Raw genomic sequence first — 20,355 nt, forward strand, 5'->3', positions numbered from 1 at the left:
TTCCCTTTGCAGAAGATAATTTCATGATTAACATGTATATTTTGTTACTAAATTTTGCAGAGAAAAGTCAGTGTTTTCCTGAATACAATTTTTGTTACTAATCAATTCCATGTGAACAAGGCATCCCTGAAGTTTAATTTGCCTAATACTGAACTTCTCACTGACAGCAAAGTTATAATAATTTGTAACTACTTTTAGTTTCTGGTTTCAATTTCTGTGCCTATTTGTATCACACTAAGGAATATGCATCTATTTCTACATCAGTAACTAAGTTTTAATGATTCTCTATTTAGAGGCAAGGCAAAAAATTTGGGGTGAAACAGTTGCTGAAAACATTTTCCCAATTGTACCCAACTTCCATTATTTTTAAAACAAAATCTTTAATTTTATTTTTGCAGGTTTGGACAAGATAGAATTTCTGCAAAGCCATGAAAACCAGGATGTTTATCAAAAAGCTTTCGATCTAATAGAGCATTATTTTGGTACAGAAGAGGAGGAAGATACCACCATTGTCCCACAAGTTGATCTTAATCAACAGCAATACATCTTTCAACCACATGAAGCTCAAATGGAGGGCTTTCAACTGTAAGCACGTTCACAGAGAGGACTGCTAACCCCACGCACGCACACTTCTCCCAGGGCTGCTGGGACTGATGAGCTTATTGGGAGGGAGGGGGGTTTGTGGTGGGATGAGAAAGGACCACATCTAAACATAATAAATACACACCTACAGTATGCTGGTAAGCTGTGCTGGTAAGAACACACTCAGATAAGTTCTTATTAGCAAAAGGTTGTATTTTGGTGAATAGGGAAGCATGTACTCGCATACAGTACACTTTCTACAAAGCAGTTGTGAACCATACAAAATGTTAAATATGAAGATTATATTCTTGCGTGTATAATAATGATATGTATATAAACATTCAAATAGGGGTTAGGGAAATCTGAGCAAATTTGCACCACCGGACTCTTCCATCTTAAATGCATCCTTTGCTGTGACTCCTTTCTATTGTGATGTTTAATTCTGCTGATTTTTTTAAAAATTCAAACTAGTGGAACATTAATGGAAGTAAACTGATGGACTGCCTACCCAGAATTGCCATCAAATAATATCTTCATTTCCACATAATCTAGTTAATGATACAGTTATACACTGTTGTGATCTATCCTTGTTGTGGGTCTGTTGAGACATAATTGACCTTGATATTATGGACACAATTTTCTGCTGCTCTCTTTTACATTACAGCAAATGAGACCAGAGAGTAGGGTCTCTGAACCACTAGTTAATTTTGTGGTAATCCTTAACATAAAGTACAAGAGGTTTCAGGCTTCGTATTTTAAAATTGAGTATTTTGCTGGGGTTATAAAGTTGAGAAAGCTGTAATTGATATAGAATTATACTGTATCCATAAGAAAAATCAGCAAGTCAATAATAGGAAATGTTCTAGCAGTTGAACTTTATATAGTTGGTATTACAATAAGTGCATTGGGGAGTCATGGAGTAGAGGTTTATTATAGAACCTATTCTATTGTCTTTGTACTTTTAAGATATTTTAGAGAAATGTGTTTATAGTGTGCTGCATACATTGGGACCAAAATTATTTGCTTGTTCAGTGTACTTAGAATTCATTCACCACTTAGGAGCAATGTTCTGGACAATAACTGCAATTCTTTCAGAACAAGATTATTACCTAGGTTTCGTTAACCAGTCCTTTTTCCTTAAAGAAGCGTTCATCAGCTTTTTATATTCTGGTATTAGCTTGCAGCAGAGTTCATCTAATATGGCAAGTTCAAACTTGAAATGTGAAGGGAAGAAACAGCTTGCATGCAACAAAGATCTGTAAAGCTATGAGAATCAGAATTTGTTGTCACCAAAATTACTTGAAGGAGTCAGAGTGATCTGTATATTTTGTTTGAAGGCGATGTCTTTAGTTGGTGCAACAAAGTGATATCCCATTTAACTTACTCTGTCATTCATTTTTCTTCTTGCTGCAGCACTAATCACTTAGCTAGTATAAAATGTCAAAAGATGTACACTGCAGGTTTAGGTTTAAGAACAAAGTTTGAAGATAGGCATCATGTTATTGCTTGCACATGTAAATAATTGTCAAGGAATGGTATTTGCAGCACAGATAACTCACAATCTTTGTATTTGGTTTGCTTTTTTTTTTCAGTTGAGGAAATGTAGTTGGTTAGTACAATTTTCTGCCCATCGGTACTTGTTACTATTTCTTCCAAGGATATAAATTTGCACTGGTCCAAGATACAACTGGAGTAAAGGTTGAAAACCTAACTTAAATAAGACATTTACCTTTTGAAGATTTCTGCAATCAGTGATTGAAACCAATTATTTACATCTCCTGAGAGATGGTGCTGTGCTACATAAATGGTGTGACAAAACACGTGGTCTTGGATGAATTAACTACTCTTAAGGCATTGGGTATTTTCTGTGCCCCTTTTTTGTTTGGGCCAAGAGTTGATAGTAGATCACTACATTTATCCAAGATTTAATCTGAAATCAACATTTGAACAAAATAAATAGATTGAATGATCAGATCTTCATTCTGTTTTACTCCATTTTAAGCATTAGTTGACTAATCTGGTTGATCTTTCCTCTTATGAAACGGCAGCTGTAGTTTATTTCTTCCCATTAACAGCACAATTTCAGTATTAATGATTTCACTGGGCTGTAGTTATTTTTAAAAAATATTTGGTGACAATTTACAATGTAACCAATATTTTGCTGTTATTACAATGAATTCAATTTGTGATATTGTTGGATTGGGATGTGCATTACAGCCTTGAACAAAGATGTCACATCTAATTCAGATCCATACAAAATTCCCAGTTGTAATTTCTATTTATTATATTTGGACATGCTTTTTGCAGTGTTGTCCAGTTTAAAAGCATCTTTAACAGAAGTGTTAGCGTGAGGAATGTACGGGAAAATTTTCAACAGATTGAACTGTCATTAGAAAGGTTTATTATGAGTAAATGGAATTTCTGCACTAGTTTAAAGAACAACTTTACACTCTAAATTTGTATCCTAAAAATATATTTATCTTAAAGTATTTCTTTTGTAAATGTTGTTTTGAAAATCTATCGCCTCCTTTTTAATTCATGTTGCACTCTATCGGATCAGTCTTATTCTATTTCTGTGATTGACAGGAAATTGAAGACAATTTGAGGGAGAAACTTTTTTTTGTCCATGTAATTATTTTTTTTTATTTTTATGATGTGAAATATTTGACAAAAAAGCTTTATGCCAAGAAGTTCAATGGTATACCCAAGTAAATAATTTTATTCTGACAAGCTGTGTGTCCCTTATTAAGATTACAATAATGCATGTTTTACCTTTAAGAACTGATCTATAGATATATCATAAATGGAATTTCACATTGTTCTTTACACAAGTTTCTTCATTTATCCATGGTCTAGAAAATATGTTTGACATTAAGGTAAAGATTCAGTTGTTTACATTTTGTGCATTGTTTTAATAAGGGATTGATTGGTTATCATGTTTAAAAAGAAGTTAATAATCCGAAGCAAGAATTCAGCAGTACCTATAGGACATGATTTTCTTGTTACGAATTCTCACGTTATGTTTTCAGGAATATGAATTTAATATTCCTTGGGCATTTGAGCTGTCTACCTGTTTAATCTGATAGATTGTTAAAATGTGAGCTTCAATCAAAATGAGTTTAGCCTTTTTGCTTTTCAATGTCTGATTACACAAAAATAGCACAGGTCTACCATGTGGTGCACAATGGAAAAATTAATAAATATTATTTCTAGGTGGATGTTTGAAATGCAAAGTGTGGGTTATTGAATCAGTTAATTTATTTTTTAAAGCACGTTTACAATTTTTGTATTTTTTCAGCATAAGTACATCATTATAATTTCAGTACTTCTATTTGATCTATGAATTAGGTTTGATCCACACATTTCTCACCTGAAAAGTTCATCTAACTAATCCAAAGCAAATACGCTTGTTTCTTCAAATTAACATTAAATCTTGCAGTACTAAGTGCTCATATTGGTATTGTGGTAGAGGTTAACATAGTGAGTTGCTAATAATTTCTATGGAGTTTCTGATAATTACTCCACATAGCTAGGTTGTAAAGTAAGAATATAGCGAATCCCTACCATTCATCTTCCCCTTTGAGCACATAGCTTTTAAAAAATTTATTATCTGTTATCTGGTCAAACTGCTGTACAGTTTTGATACAATAGCAAATTATTTCATAACTTTCACAAATAATTGGAGACACATTTTGAGATACAACTTTTTGCATCTTTGTACCATTTTGACAAGTTCTGTATCAGAAATAACCTTAAAATAGTTTCAAAGATGCCATTCTTAGTGTAGCTGTGGCAGATGTATAAATTTTAGTGTTAGTAGTACCATTTCAAGATGGGTTTTAAAGTCCAAAGAGCAGAATCTTTACACAGTTTTAAGAACATCAGCAAAGGTTTTATTAAAGAATTTGTTTTGCATTTGGGACTGTGTAGCACTGCTAGTTTTTATGAATATTTTGAAATAGAAGATAGCTACAGTACATTGGCAAAGGGATTAGTGAAGCAAATTAACAAAATAGTGTATAGTGATATTCAGTAGTTCTGATGCAAAAGATCCATAGCTTTTGCAAGTATGTTTACTTTTCTCAATGTATAATGCAGATCTAATAAGTTGGTGCTAAATAATCAACTCTTAAGTTTGAGTAAAACAAGAATTTAGTTACAAGAAAAATTCTTTTTTTTAGGATTCTGTACAGTTTATACAATATGTAGTTTAATTAGATAACTGTTAAAGATGAAACATGGGAGAAATACTTTGGAAAGCACAAGCTGTGAAATTTTCATTTTATAAGTGTTTCTCATATAGAACTTCAGCAAAGCAGTTATTACTCTTAAATGGTTCTAAATCTTTATCAAAAAGATAGCTGAAAATACAGGTTAGTGAACGGAAGGTAGCAATAGTTTTGTACAAAGTTTCTGTACACAACTCAGATTTCATGAACATTTCTTACACCTAACCATTTTGGCAATATTAATATTTTATAAACTGATTACTGTACTCAGAAGTCTTACATTTAAACAGCAAAATATTCTGTACCAGTAATATACAATGTATCCATACACAAATATGAAGTTGATTGGGACATATTTGGATTTCAGTCCACACTCCAATCACTGGCTTTTTGTAACCACCTCTTCTTGCATATTCTCTCTCCACTTGGCTTTCTTTGCCATATTTATAGCTGTAAGTGATTCATGTCTCCTTGCAGCCTGCAAGCAACAGAAAATTTGTTTTGAAACTTCTAAAATTTAGAATGTTTTTAAGTTTTAACAGTTAAGTTTTGCTTAAAATTAACTTCTCTGCTGTGACAACAGTCTACATTGGCCTATCCCCTAAAATGTGGGATAAAGATTCAAAATGGCATAGTATAAAGGACGTGAGAACACCTAACCTTTCATTCTCAATAATATAAACTAAATTTAATTTGCTTAAAGACGCTCAATTTATAGTCTGCCTGAGAGTAGATAATTCCTGTCTCCAGATTAAAAATTTGATAGACTTTCTTTGTGTAAATATGGAACAGCAGTTAGAAAGCTCAGCATTACCTGTTAAACACATTGATTCTTTTAGGATATGTTATAATTCCATTATCATTCTATTGGAAATTTGTAAAGACTTTGAGACATGAACACCCTTTACACCCTGTCCAACTCCAGCATAAGTATACTATACTGGAAAGCAACAAATAAGTGGTGCTGTTCTGAGAAGGTGGTGGATGATCAGCCGACTTTAATGTAACCATTGTCATGATTGATTCTTTCAATTTTCATTAAGCATCTCTGTTACTTCAATTGATATTGCACTCTTTGTCCTGCTAATAGAAGCTATGGAACTGGGAGACACTCAAGCAGAAAGCTTGAAGCAGATTAATCAGTAATGGAGCGTGCGGTTGGATTTTTGTTTATTTAGGCAAAGGATGAATATTGTCTCATTCCTGATTAAGAAATGCAGACAATTGTTAGTCACTCCACCAAAAGGACAATAATAAAAACAGAAGTTGAGGAAGGGAGAAATTGTGTGGAGCACCTAAACCAGCTGGAGATCCTGCACTGAGCTTCTAACCACTTTTGGGATCTGGGTCAGCGAAGCTTGTATTTGTTGCCCGTCACTAGTTTCTGTTGAGATTCTGGCAGTCAGCACTTAGTGAAGGTACTCACACATTCTATGTTATAGAGCCCCAGAATTAAAACCCAGTGTCAATGAAGGACTGGATATTTCCAAGTCAGGTGGTTGTGTTCCAATACATGTGCCTTCAGTGTAACTATGTCAATAGTTTGTACAGTAGTATCAAAGTGGCCTGACTGAGTAAATGCAATAGATTGCAGCCACTGTGCTTTTTGTGAAGGGAAATAATATTCTCTTATGCTTAATAGGTTGTCTGTCCTGCAGGTTGCATTGTCCTGGATGGTTTTAACATCGTTTTGGCAGAGCTGAACTCTGCAGGAAAAACGGAAAGTACTAATATGATGCATCTGATTTCTTCAGTTGCAAGAAAAAGTTTGTGAACCCTTTGTAACCTGCCTGGTTTTCTGCATTAATTACTCATAAAATGTGGTCTGAACTTCATCTAAGTCACAATGGTAGAAAAGCAATCTGCTTAAACTAATAATTGCACAAATAATTGTACTTCTCGTCAATACTGAGTATGCCATCTAAACAATCACAGTCTGGGGTACTGCCCTCCACAAAGCTATTTGGAGACTAGTGTTCCAATCAATGAGATGAGATTGGAGGTGTGGGTTGTAGAGGTGCCCTGCCCTATAAAAAAAAACACAGGTTATTGGCAGAGACTATTCTCAAAAAAGATCTGTGTATGCACACCATGCCTTGGTCAAAACAACTTTCAGAGAACCTTAGAAGAATTGTAGAGATGCATGAATCTGGAAAAGACTACAAAAGCATTTCTGAAAACCCCAATATTCATCAGTCCATGGTAAGAGAAATTGTGTACAAATGGAGGAAATTCGGTACTGTTGCTACTCTACCTAGAAGTGGTTAAACTGCAAAGATCACACCAGCACAACGTGCATTGCTGAAGGAGGTAAGGTGATAAAGAACCCAAGGGTAACAGCAAAAGACCTGCAGAAATCTCTAGAACTGTGTCCACTATAAGAAAAGCACTGAACAAGAATGGTGTTCATGGAATGGCACCATGGAGGAAACCACTGTTCTCCAAAATAAAAACCCATTGCTGCACACTTCAAGTTTGCAAAAGACACTTAGATGTTTCACAACATTTCAGGGACAATGTTCTGTGGACAGATGAGATAGAAGCTGAACCTTCTGGCAGAAAAGCATACTGTTAAGTTTGTAGGAAAAGGGGCACTGCACACCAACAGTAAAACCTCATCCCAACTGTGAAGCATGATGGAAGGAGCATCATGGTTTGGGACTGTTTTGCCATCTCAGAACCTGGACAGCTTGCAATCATTGAAGGAACAATTAATTAAAAATTGTATCAAGACATTTTACAGGAGAATATCAGGGTAGCTGCCCATCACCTGAAGTTCAACGATCCGAAACACACACAGTAAATCAACAACAGATTGGTTTAAAATAAGAAACTTTGTGATTTTGGAATGGCCAAGTCAGAGACCAGATCTTAACCCAATTGAAATTCTGTGGCATGACCTGAAGAGGGCTGTTCATGCAAGGTATCCCAGAAATATTGATGAACTGGTGAACAGTTTTGAATGGAGGAATGATCTAAAATTCCTCTTTGTCAAGGCTTATCAGTAGCTACATGAAACGTTTGGTGGAATATAGCTGTTAAAGGAGGTTCTACCAGTTATTAAATACAAAGGGTCCACATTTGCCAGCCTGGACTGTGGTTAAACAATGTGTTTGATTTAAAAACATGGAAAATACAATTGTTTGTGTGTTATTAGTTTAGACAGATTGTGTTTGTCTATTGTTGTGACTTGGATGAAAATCAGAACACATTTTATGAATATTGCAGAAAATCAGATAATTGCAAAGGGTTCACTATCTTTTTCTTGCAATTATATGTCATGGTTGGTGGAAAGCTCTGATGTCAAGTGTTGAGACACTCACCACAAAATGCTCCTGCTTTAATTTTCTTTTGTACCATGGAATTTCTAGCTGGTCCAATTAAGTTACTGGTTAATGGTAACTTTCAATTTTTGTGAGCAAAGAGATTGATCTTTCAAGAATCACTTAATTCTGGCATGGTCCTAGAGGACTGGAAGATTGCAAATGTCACTCCACTCTTGCAAAAGGAAGAAAGGCAAAAGAAAGGAAATTGTAGGCCAGTTAGCCTAACCTCAGTGGTGGGAAAAGTGTTTGGAGTCTATTATTAAGGATGAGGTTTCAAGGTACTTGGAGGCCAAAGGTAAAATAAGTCAAAGTCAGCATGGTAAAGGGAAATTTTGCCTGACAAATCTGTTACGAGTTCTTCGAGGAAGTAACAAGCAGGGTGGACAAAGGAGAAGCAGTGGATGTCATTTACTTGGATTTTGAGAAGGCACTTGCTAAAATCCTGTGGCATTACAGGAAAGATACTGGCATGGATAGCAGAATGGCTGACAGGAGGTAGCAAGTGGGAATAAAAGGGGCCTTTTATGGCTCACTGCTGTTGACTAGTGGTGTTTCTTTGGTCAGTATTGGGGCCACTGCTTTTCACATTGTCAATGATTTAGATGATGGAATTGATGGCTTTGTGGCAAAGTTTGTGGATGATACGAAGATGGGTGGAGGGGTAGTGCTGAGGAAGCAATGTGATTGCAGCAGGACTTGGATAAATTAGTCGAATGGGCAAAAAAGCTGCAGACAGAATACAGTGGGAAATGTACAATGATGCATTTGGTAAAATGAGCAATAGTGTGGACTATTATCTAAATGAAAAGGTTCAAACATCAGAGGTGCAGAGGGACTTAGGAGTACTTGTGCAAGATCCCCAGACGGTTAATTTACAGGTTGAGTCTGTGGTAAAGAAAACAAATGCAATGTTGGCATTTATTTCAAGGAGAACAGAATATATAAAAGCAAGGAGATAATGCTGAGCCTTTATAAGACACTAGTCAGGCTGCACTGAGGGAATAGTCAACAGTTTTAAACCGCATAATCTCAAAGCATGTGGATGAAGGGGTTAATTTATGAGGTATGTTTGGCAGCTTAGGCCTGTACTCACTAGAATTTAGAAGAATGCGGGGAGATCTCATTGAAACCTACGGAATGTTGAAAGGACTAGATAGGGTGGATGTGGAGAGGATGTTTCCTTTGGTGGGGTATCCAGAACTAGCGGGCACAGACTCTAAGTTGAAGGGCAACCCTTTAGAACAGAAGGAAGGAGGATTTTTTTTCAACTAGAGGGTAGTGAATCTGGACTGTTCTGCCACAGACTGCAGTGAAGGCCAAGTCTGTGGGTATATTTAAGGCAGAAGTTAATAGTTTCCTGATTGGTCAGGGCATCAAAGGATAAAATGAGAAGGCAGGTATCTGGGGTTGAGTGGGATCTGCAATCAGCTATGATGATCAGACTTGATGGGCTGAATGGCCTAATTCTTCTCCTACGTATTATGGTTTTGTGCAGATGCTGCAGTGCGGAACAAGAAAACTGCTAGAAGAATTTGGGTCAAGCATGCTGTGGATTTCCAGCATCTGCAGACTTTCTCGTGTTCATTACTTAATCTGCTTCTTGCTTTCAATATGGAGTGAACTGAAGTGCCAACAATGAATTAGCACGGACAAAGTACCTATAATGTATCTATAGAGACATTCACAAAGTGTTTTGTGATCATTCACTCCCTTTGATTTGATCAACTGTAAGCTCCTCATTACAATCAGTGATTCTGCATAAAGGTATTTATGCTGCAACATAACAACTTGCTTTTGCAAGGTGACACCATACTTTCCCTCTCCCCGATATGAAAGAAATGTGGCAGTGTTGTTGGGGAAGGAGTCTGGAAGAGGACAGTGATGAAACCAAAGTGTGTCACCTCCAGCTACACTATATAATTAAATCAGAAGTAGATTAGGATAGAGGAATACATATTACAGAGATGTTCCAGGCACCAAAAGATTGAAGTCCAACATAAATCTTCAGGCATCTCGTGTGAGGTGTCTCACTTTATTATTGTCCCAGAGAGTGCACCTGTGGACCATGATTAGAAGGTGGTAAGTGAGCCATCGAGCCAAATACAACCTATAGAAGGTGAGAAGCATTCAGGACCCCACCCCATATAAGCCCTAAATGGAGGCTGTGCTCAGTTAGAAAACTAACACCCACTTGTCCCATTATTTTGCTGGGTATTGCTAATTATCTCATAATAGCTCCGGTGAAATCTTGTGAAGTCACAAGCACAGCTTCTGTGTAGTTCATGATCCTGGGGTAAGTCTGGACTATGCCACCAGGAAAAAGCATGATATCCTCATTAAGCTGGTGTTGTCTCTGGAGACAACCTGCTCTAGGTTCTAGAGCAGCAAAGTGATGTTGCACAAGTAGCTGGCTGTTCTCTAGAGGTGATGCTGCTTCCTATTTGACCAGGATGTTCTTCAGGAATCCCAGAACTGCCCTCTCTCTCGAGGAGAATGAACATGCACAACACCTACCCCTACTCTGCTTGCTCCCATCACCTAACCTCCCATTGGTTCTGGGTGGGGTTCTAGTTGCTGTAATAACATAGCAAACTTACTGCAAGCAACAGGAATCAGCTTATTGATTTAGTAACACACACACAATACTGGAGGAACCCAACAGGCCAGGTAGAGTACTGTCAACATTTTGGGCCGAAACCCTTCAGCAGGACTTTGTAATGATTTAGTAGTCAGTCAGTACAGCATGAAGGTTGAAATTAAATTGAAGTGGTCAAAGAACTAAAGGAGAATCCCACCCCTGTAACCCTTCCCCCCCATAGGTATGCTGGTGTGCTGGTTCAGGGCATTAGTGTGAGTCTCATTATCACTTTTTCATACAGCACAAATGTCTGGACCTCGCAGCCAGGCTCAAGGAAGCCTTACAACGTGTTGTGTGGTAAGCTGGGCCAAAGGACTAAGTCTACAAAACACACATGGGGGAGCAACGTGAATGCATGATGTGTAATTTAAATGAGAATTAGATTTTAAAATTGTTTCTGCTTTAAATGTTTCTGAACATACCATTTTTTCTCTAGTTGTTTTTGTTTCAATAACATGTTTCATTCTACACAAGTAAGCAACAGACATGTAGCAAATCCTGCCATGCCTCATCTAGGAAATGGAGAACTGTCACCAATGACACTTAATAAATAACTGGGCAATTAAATGTTTAAGGAAGGTCTCAGCCTAAAATGCCATCTGCTTATTCCTCTGCCTGACCTGCTGAGTGGCTCCAGCATTTTGTGTGTAACTGGATTTCTAGCACCTGCAGAATCTCCTCAGTTTGTACTTCAGGGGAAGAAAAAAAAACTTAGTTTGAGCCCACTTTCGAGATTTGAAAGCAAATTCTGAGGCTGCTCTGTCCATTATCCCCAACAGAAAACTGCTCTTTAAATACACAAATACAACAAAGTACGACATTGTATATCAAGTGTTTCATGAAGGTCTTACTCAAAAAATCCAAATTACACAGGCAAGGTGGAATGTTTGCAGGATGTTAGCGATATTGGGAAAGCATCACATTAAAGTGAAATGCACTTTATTACTGATAAGTACTTATTGCCAGAAATTCATTTCCAGAAATTATCACCAATGTGATCTACCTCAGGTTAAACCACTTTTGATTTGCACATAAAAGGCACTAATATTTCTAGGCTTATTTTCCTAATCAGGACATTGCCATGGGAATTAAACTACACATAATATGTTATGACCCAGATAAAGACTATTGATCGTACGACATTTATTTCACCAGGCAAAAGAAATTTGGTTACAGAAGCAGAACTTGATTTATGACAAGCAGTCAATAAGATTACTTACATTCTTTCCCGATATGACCATCCCAATGCAAGCAACAATGGTCATGACCACCATTAAATAACAGGCTTTCACTCGCATTTTGTTCCTTGCAGCATGGATCATCTCAATTCTGAAACAAATTGGTTGACCATTAGAGTTTCACGTAATGTTTTTATCCAAATGGAGCATTTGAGAATGAATGAAGAATGGCAAGAGATTGGCTGCTTTCCACCAGCAATAGGATAAGTTGTATACTTTCCAAATAACTTGGAAGTTAACTAAACATTTGGTCCAGCACTGATGTTGAAATTGAGACATCTCCCAATGAGTACCAAATTGTAACTTAAAATCCTTGCCTGAGAGTGCATTTATGTAACATTAATTTTGTATTACAAACAATGTACAGCAGAGTAACACCAATGGTCCAGCCAAAGCTTGTAAATTTAATGATTTTCTGTAGTCAATGATGGAAAGAATGTCTAGAGAGAATATGCTGTCAAAGGAAAACAAAATAGTGTTTTGCTATGCAGCATGGTAGTCAGAAAGGGTACACACTGGTAACATTTTCGGAGTAATGCATAGAAACCAATTGGCCTATTTACATGAAATTATTTTGTGGGCACTAATTCCTTATTTGCTGTAGTGGCAGACAAAAGCCTTTGTAAATACAGTTTTGTGCAAAAGTCTTAGGTACCCTAGATTTTTTTAATATAATGTTTCACAGAGCCCTGATCTCAACATCATTGAGGTTATTTAGGATTACTTGGAGAGACGGAAGCAAGTGAAACAACCGAAGTTAGTATAAGACCTGTGGCAAGTTCTCCAAGATGCTTGGAACAACCTACCAGCCAATTTTCTTATAAAATTGCACGACAGTGTACCTAAGAGAACTGATGCAGTTTTAAAAGCAGACAAAAAATATTGATTTGATTATTTTTACTATTTACTAATCTTTATAGTAAATTTTCAAATATTTAGAAACTTTTTATTTCATTATTTTTGAAAGCATCTGTTCTACAGAATTTTTTTTACATGTCTTAAGATTTTTGCACAGTACTATACATTGTACAAGCTGCTATAAAAGTGTTTTGGTAGCAAAAAAAATTACATGTAATGGTTGCTGAAATTAGCTGTTTGTTATAATATGCATGTGTTAGCCTGTTGCAACAATTTCAGCAATTGTACTGACCAATGCTAGAAGCAGTTAAGTGACATGTGAGTAAGAACTAAAGGAAAGAGCACCAGTAACCTCCATGTAAAAGCAAAACCATCAATCAGTAAAATCCCGTATCAATTTTATCACTTACGAAACCAATGCTGGAATATCCTCCTCTCGTCTGAAACGACCAGTCCATATCAAAAATTTTTTATCAAAATTTGAAGGCTTGTGCCCTGGTAATTTGAAAGCTGGGCGTCCTGAAAAATATATAGCAGATTATTTTTAAAAATTAAATGCTGAAATTAAATGTAAATGCTGGGATTATGAAAAATAAACATTATTGGAAACACATCAGCAACTGTGGGAAATTATAATCTTCACTAATTGTAAGAATAAAATATTCCCTTCTTAGTTCCTCCATCTTATTTAGAAACATGAAAAACCTATAGCACAAAACAAGCCCTTTGGCCCACAAAGCAGTGCCGAACATGTCCCCTACCTTAGAAATTACCTAGGGTTACCCACAGCCCTCTATTTTTCTAAACTCTGTGTACCAATCCAGGAGTTTCTTAAAAGACCCTATCGTATCCGCCTCCACCACTGTCACCGGCAGCCCATTCCACGCACTCACCACTCTCTGCGTGAAAAAAACTTACCCCTGACATCTCCTCTGTACCTGCTTCCAAGCACCTTAAAAAGGTGCCCTCTCATGCTAGCCATTTCAGCCCTGGGAAAAAGCCTCTGACTATCCACACGATCAACCTCTCTCACCTCTATCAGGTCACCTCTCATCCTCTGTCGCTCCAAGGAAAAAAGGCTGAGTTCACTCAACCTATTCTCAAGGCATGCTTCCCAATCCAGGCAACATCCTTGTAAATCTCCTCTGGACCCTTTCCATGATTTCCACATCCTTCCAGCAGTGAAGCAATCAGAACTGAGCACAGTACTCCAAGTGGGGTCTGACCAGGGTCCTATATAGCTGCAACATTTCCTCTCGGCTTCTAAACTCAATCTCATGATTGATGAAGGCTAATGCACTGTATGTCTTCTTAACCACAGAGTCAACCTGCGTGGCAGCTTTGAGTATCCCATGCACTCGGACCCCAAGATCCGTCTGATCCTCCACACCACCAAGAGTCTTACCATTAATACTATATTCTGCCATATTTGACCTACCAAAGTGAACCACCCCACACTTATCTGGATTGAACTCCATCTGCCACTTCTCAGCCCAGTTTTCCATCCTATCGATGTCCTGCTGTTACCTCTGACAGCCCTCCACACTATCCACAACACCCCCAACCTTTGTGCCATCAGCAAATTTACTAACCCATTCCTCCACATCCCCATCCAGGTCATTTATAAGAGTAGGGTTCCCAGAACAGATCCCTGAGGCACACCACTGGTCACGACCTCCATGCAGAATATGACCCATCTACAACCACTTACTCTTTACCGTCTGTGGGCAAGCCAGTTCTGGATCCACAAAGCAATGTCCCCTTGGATCCCATGCACCTTTACTTTCTCAATAAGCCTTGCATGGGGTACCTTGCCAAATGCCTTGCTGAAATCCATATACACAACATTTACTGCTCTACCTTCATCAATGTGTTTAGTCTCATCCTCAAAAAAATTCAATCAGGCTCGTATGACACAACCTGCCTTTGACAAAGCTATGCTGACTATTCCTAATCATATTATGCCTCTCCAAATGTTCATAAATCCTGCCTCTCAGGATCTCCTCCACTGGTCTATAGACTCACCAGTCTACAATTTCCTGGGCTATCTCTTCTCCCTTTCTTGAATAAGGGAACAACTTCTGCAACCCTCCAATCCTCCAGAACCTCTCCTGTCCCCATTGATGATGCAAAGATCATTGTCAGATGCTCAGCAATTTCCTCCCTCGCCTCCCACAGTAGCGTGGGGTATATCTCATTCGGTCCCGGTAAATTATCCAACTTGATGCTTTCCAAAAGCTCCAGCACATCCTCTTTAATATCTACATGCTCAACCTTTTCAATCCACTGCAAGACATCCCTACAATCGCCAAGATCCTTTTCTGTAGTGAATACAGAAGCAAAGTACATCTGCTATCTCCTCTGGTTCCAAACACACTTTTCCACTGTCACACTTGATTGATCCTATTCTCTCATGTCTTACTCTCTTGCTCTTCACTTACCTGTAGAATCCCTTGGGGTTTTCCTTAATCCTGTCCGCCAGAACTTTCTCATGGCCCCTTCTGGCTCTCTTAATTTCTTTCTTAAGCTCCTTCCTGGTAGCCTTATAATTTCTAGATCTCTATCATTATAGTTTTTTGGACCTTTCGTAAGCACTTTTTCTTTACTAGATTTACAACAGTCTTTGTACACCATGGTTTCTATACCTACCATCCTTTCCCTGTCTCATTGGAAGATACCTATGCAGAACTCCATGCAAATATCCCCTGAACATTTGCCACATTTCTTCCATACTTTTCCCTGAGAACATCTGTTCCCAATTTATGCTTTCAAGTTCCTGCCTGATATTTCACTTCACTCCAATTAAACACTTTCCTAACGTGTCTGTTCTTATCCCTCTCTAATGCTATGGTAAAGGAGAGAAAATTGTGATCACTATCACCAAAATGCTCTCCCACTGAGAGATCTGACACCTGACCAGGTTCATTTTCCTTTACCAGATCAAGTACAACCTCTCCTCTCGTAGGCTTTATCTACATATTGTGTCAAGAAACCTTGCTGAGCACACCTAACAAACTCCACCCCATTTAAAGCCCTCACACTAGGGAGATGCCAATCAATATCTGGGAAATTAAAATCTCCCACCATGGAGATTTTGTTCTTAGGGCAACTCCTCCTATTCCAGAAAATGTGTCTTTTTTTCTTTAAGAAAACAGGGTTTCCCTTTTGCCACTAACAATGCCACCCTCACCCATTCCTCCCCACCTACATAGCACGGATTGGGTTACATATGTGAGGATAAGGGAAACCCTATCCTTGTTATCACCCCTCGAGCCTACACATCCAACATATCATACTCCACAACCTCTGCTTATCTTCAACAGGATCCCACCCCTCACCACCACCAACTTTCCGCTCAGGTTGCTCTCTGTGGCTTCCTTTTCCACTTGTCCCATCCTATCGAGTTCCCTCTTGCTATGCTAGATGCTGTTCCTACCCCCATCACTACTCAGTGTCCTAAATATTCCTTCCAGGCTGAGGCGGCACTTCACCCATGAGTCTGTTGATGTTATTTATTACAGAGGTTCTCTGTTTGTTCCCCACTTGCAACTTCTATCTACCTCTGTGGCCCCCATCCTCCATAGTCTCTGTTAATTGTTAACATTTTTTTTGGTCAACTGTACTAATAATTCTAATATAGTCAATATTTATGTTTTAACTGATTACAAGCATGTTAAATGTGTGTACAGGTGTATACAAAATACTAAACTATTTAAAAGTACTGAATAGGATATTTACATATAATATTCTTCCAGTGTGCAACAAAAAAATCACTAATATTGTCACTTTGGGTATTTAGTGAGATCCTTGAGACTAATGCAAACTAGCAAGTTTTTGAATATCTGGGTTGCAACTTGGTGAAAGATGATCGAAGAGCACCTCTTTTCACAACATTAAGATGGTTATGAGCTCTTGATAGCAGGTGAAGAGCTTGACTAGATAAGAGATGGGAACTCCAATTAAAAACAACTTTGCCTTCTGCCAGAGCTGTGGAAATTTATTTTGAATGTCAGTAGTTATCCAGAAATTTTGTTTGCTACATTTAAATTTTGTCTGAGCTGTTATATCACCCTGCAGCTCAATAAGACATTCTTACAATGTGGTGTCAACATCGTTCACATTCAGCCCAAATGAATCTACTGTGGCGACCCACTTCCCAGCGCACTCAAACCGGCTCACAAATCGGCGCGCACCGGCATTGAAGCCAGTCCCAAAAAGGGCGCCAAGTCTGCTTCACCAGCAAGGGGGAAAGCCCGCTCACGGGACGGGACTGTGAATATGCGCCCTCTACAGCATTCTCGCCCGGGGAGGGCGGGATCAGGAAGGCTTTAAAACGAGGCCGCGAAGTTCGAATAAATCTCTTTTGCAACTGCAGCTCATTGACTATGTGTCGTTATTTCAGCGCTGCGTGTAGCACACCGCTACACTACCACCCAATCTAGAAAATGCACCTCCAGTAAGTCTCTGAACCAAAATTCCAAGTCAGTGTGCTGATGTTTCAAATGATCGAGATACACAATCAGATCATTATCTTGCAATTGTGAAGGAAATTGCATAAACGCACAATGACCAATATTGCTGCTGAAAAGTTTGAGTATTCCAAGGAAAGCAGTACGGGCCTCTTTGCATGATCTGAAAAGTTTTTTTTTCCCCCCTTCTCACTTTAATTAATAGTTTTTAAAAACATTTGGCAGGTAAAATGTGTCAGAAAGCAGAGACAATTTCTTCTCCAAGTTGCTTATCACTTTGAAATGCTACAATATATCAAGAAACGCAAATTGAATTTGTTTTCAAAATATGGTAATTAAGCAACACAGACAATGCTGAGGATCTCAGCAGGAATGAAGGAGGAAAAGAAGGTGGGCAGAGGAGAGGAAGAAACACAAGGTGAAAGGTGAAACTAGGAGGAGTGAGGGGTGAAGTAAAGAACTGGGAAGTTGATTGGTGAAAAGGCACAGGGATGGAGAAGGGAGAATTTAACAGGAGAGGACAGAGGCAATAGAATGACTGGGGCCTGAATGGTAGTGAGAGAACAGGTGTAGGTGCAGGTGTGGAACTTGTACTGCTTGCAAGGGTAAGTGCCAGGAGGGAGATTAGTGGGGAGGGACAAGGAAGCCAAGTAGAGAGAAATCCCTACAGAAAGCTAGGATCCTGTTGGAAGTTAGAGAATTGTGTGGTGAGTGCACAGGCTTGTGGGGTGGTAGGTGAAGATAAGAGGAATCCTATCCCTGGTGTGGCAGTGGGACGATAAGGTCAGGGCTGCCTTGATGGTAGAGGAAGGGAAGCCCCTTTCTTTGAATAAGGAGGGCATTTCAGTTGTTCTAGAATGAAAAACCTCATATTGAGAACAGATGCGGCAGAAATGGAGGAATTACTGGGAAAAGGAATGGCATTTTTACAAGTGTAGGATGGGAAGAGGGTACTCACATGGATTCCAGTTATGCCTGCAGTTTTTTTTCGGCTAAGTGGCACACCAGCATCACTCCCCAGCTCTTCCTACGCTATATTGATGACTACATTGGTGCTGCTTCCTACACCCATACTAAGCTTATTAATGTCATCACCATTACCTCCAACTTCCACACTGCCCTCAAATTTACTTGATCTATTTCTGACAACTCTCTCCCCTTTCTCAATCTGCCTCTATCTCTGGAGACAGTCTACCTACTGATTTTTTTTAACCCACAGGTTCTCACAGCAACTTTGATTATACCTCTTCCCACCCTGTCAGTTGTAAAAATGACAATCCCTTTTCTTAATTCCTCTGTCTCCGCCAGATCCGTTCTCAGTATGACACTTTTCATTCCAGAACTCACACATCCTCCTTCAAAGAAAGGGACTTCCCTTCCTCTACCATCAACATCACCTTCACCTACATCTCTTCTATTTAGCACACCTCTGCTCCTGACGCTTATCCTTGCAAGCGAAACAAGTGCCACACCTGCCTCTACACCGCCTTGCTTATGACCATTCAAGGTCCCAAACAGTCCTTCCAGATAAGGTGACACTGTGGGGTCATCCACTGTATTCAGTGCTCCTGATGTGACCACCTGTACATTGGTGAGACCCAAAGCAGATTGGGAGACCAATTCATTGAACACCTTCACTCCATCCATCACAAATAGCAGGATTTCCTGGTGGCCACCCATTCCAATTCCACTTCCCCTTCCAGCGTGTCAGCCCATGATCCCCTGCTGCAATGAGACCACACTCAGGTTGGAGGAGCAACACCTTGTACTCAGTCTGTGTCGTCTCTAACCTGATGGCATTTCTCAAACTTCTCACCTTCACCATTCCCCATTCTTGTTTCCCTCTAACGGTTTTTCTTCTTACCTGCCCATCACATCCCTCTGGTGATCTGTCCCCTTCCCTTTCTCCCATAGTCTCCTGTCCTCTCCTATCAAATTCCCCCTTTTCCTACCCTGTATCTCCTTCACCAATCAACTTCTCAGCTCTTTACTTCACCCCCCCTCCCCATTTCACCAGTTGACAGCTCCTTTCAACAGATGCTGCCCGACCTGCTGAGTTCATCCAGCTTTTTTGTACGTCTTGATTTGACCACAGCATCTGCAGTGCACTTTGTGTTTACTACTTCCTCCCCTACCCCCACCTTCTCGTTCTAACATTTTCCACTCGTTCCTCTCCAGTCCCAATGAAGGGTCTCAGCTCAAAACATCGAATGTTTTTTTTCCCATCATGGATGCTGCCTGGTCCACTGAGCTCCTGCAGCACTTTGTGTGTACTGCTCCTGAGATAACGATTGATATGCCACCCCCTAACCCCTACCCACACACAACTGTTTTGCTACCTCATTTACATAGTCTAGCATATTTTCCCATTCATCTCATTCAGGGTGTTAATTTATATATTTTTGTATTAGTTCATTAAGGCAATAAACTTCTCACAATGAACTCCTGTGACCCCACGTTGAGAATTCGTCCTGATGCTGTCGCCAGGTGGTCCTCTACATCACCGACCCCCGACGCGACTTCTTTCTGGAACCTTCGCTCCGTCTGCTGCAACAGCCATGCTCTGCCAATGGCCACCCATTTCGATTACACCCTCTTTGCACACCGAGACCCCTCAGTCTTCCCCGACATGTCGCACCCCTCCTTGCCCCGATCCGATCGCAGCCCGACTGACCTTCACCTTTGCGCACTGCCACCGCTCCGTTCCGCTCGGGCTTTCCGCTCTCCTTCGGGTTACCGGAACACCGTCGCCCACTCTGCCGGGGGAGCGGCTGCTGTTTCGTCACGAACTCCGGGAGCCTCCTGCGGAAGGGGGCCGCCCCAACCGTCACCACACGCCCGAGCGCCGCCGCACTCCACATCCCGGCCTGATCCGGCCTGGTCATGGGAAGGCCCCGCCCCGCCCGGCCACCCAGTCCGCCTGCCTACCGCCGTAACCTATACAACGGCGACATACCAACGCGAATATGATTTGTTACCCACAAAAGCATTATCTACATATTTTCTGTGAAATCG

The 20,355-nt window shown here is 39.5% G+C and overlaps 2 protein-coding genes across 5 annotated transcripts in view; one reads left to right on the forward strand and one right to left on the reverse strand.

The window, feature by feature from the left end:
- The window catches only part of LOC132393331 (importin subunit alpha-5), a 61,310-nt gene extending 57,510 nt beyond the window's left edge, over positions 1 to 3,800 (forward strand). For all 3 annotated transcript variants that reach the window (XM_059968431.1, XM_059968432.1, XM_059968430.1), the window contains one exon: positions 399 to 3,800. In XM_059968431.1, the coding sequence (XP_059824414.1) occupies positions 399 to 589 (191 nt within the window). In that variant the 3' untranslated portion in view covers positions 590 to 3,800. The remainder of the gene's footprint in view (positions 1 to 398) is intronic.
- Positions 3,801 to 4,452: 652 nt separating this feature from the next.
- On the reverse strand, positions 4,453 to 20,266 carry LOC132393332 (protein FAM162B-like). Of its 2 annotated transcripts, none has more exons than XM_059968435.1 (4): positions 20,021 to 20,266; positions 13,282 to 13,390; positions 11,996 to 12,104; positions 4,453 to 5,289 (listed from the first exon to the last, which is right to left on the reverse strand). In XM_059968435.1, exons 1-4 carry the CDS (start codon positions 20,223 to 20,225, stop codon positions 5,191 to 5,193), a joined length of 522 nt encoding a protein of 173 aa, XP_059824418.1. In that variant the 5' UTR covers positions 20,226 to 20,266; the 3' UTR covers positions 4,453 to 5,190. The 2 variants fall into 2 exon arrangements, with proteins under 2 accessions (XP_059824418.1, XP_059824417.1); XM_059968434.1 differs by having other exon boundaries at positions 20,015 to 20,258.
- Between the last annotated feature and the right edge of the window lie 89 nt (positions 20,267 to 20,355).

Source organism: Hypanus sabinus, chromosome 4, assembly GCF_030144855.1.
Source record: "Hypanus sabinus isolate sHypSab1 chromosome 4, sHypSab1.hap1, whole genome shotgun sequence".
Taxonomy (NCBI): domain Eukaryota; kingdom Metazoa; phylum Chordata; class Chondrichthyes; order Myliobatiformes; family Dasyatidae; genus Hypanus; species Hypanus sabinus.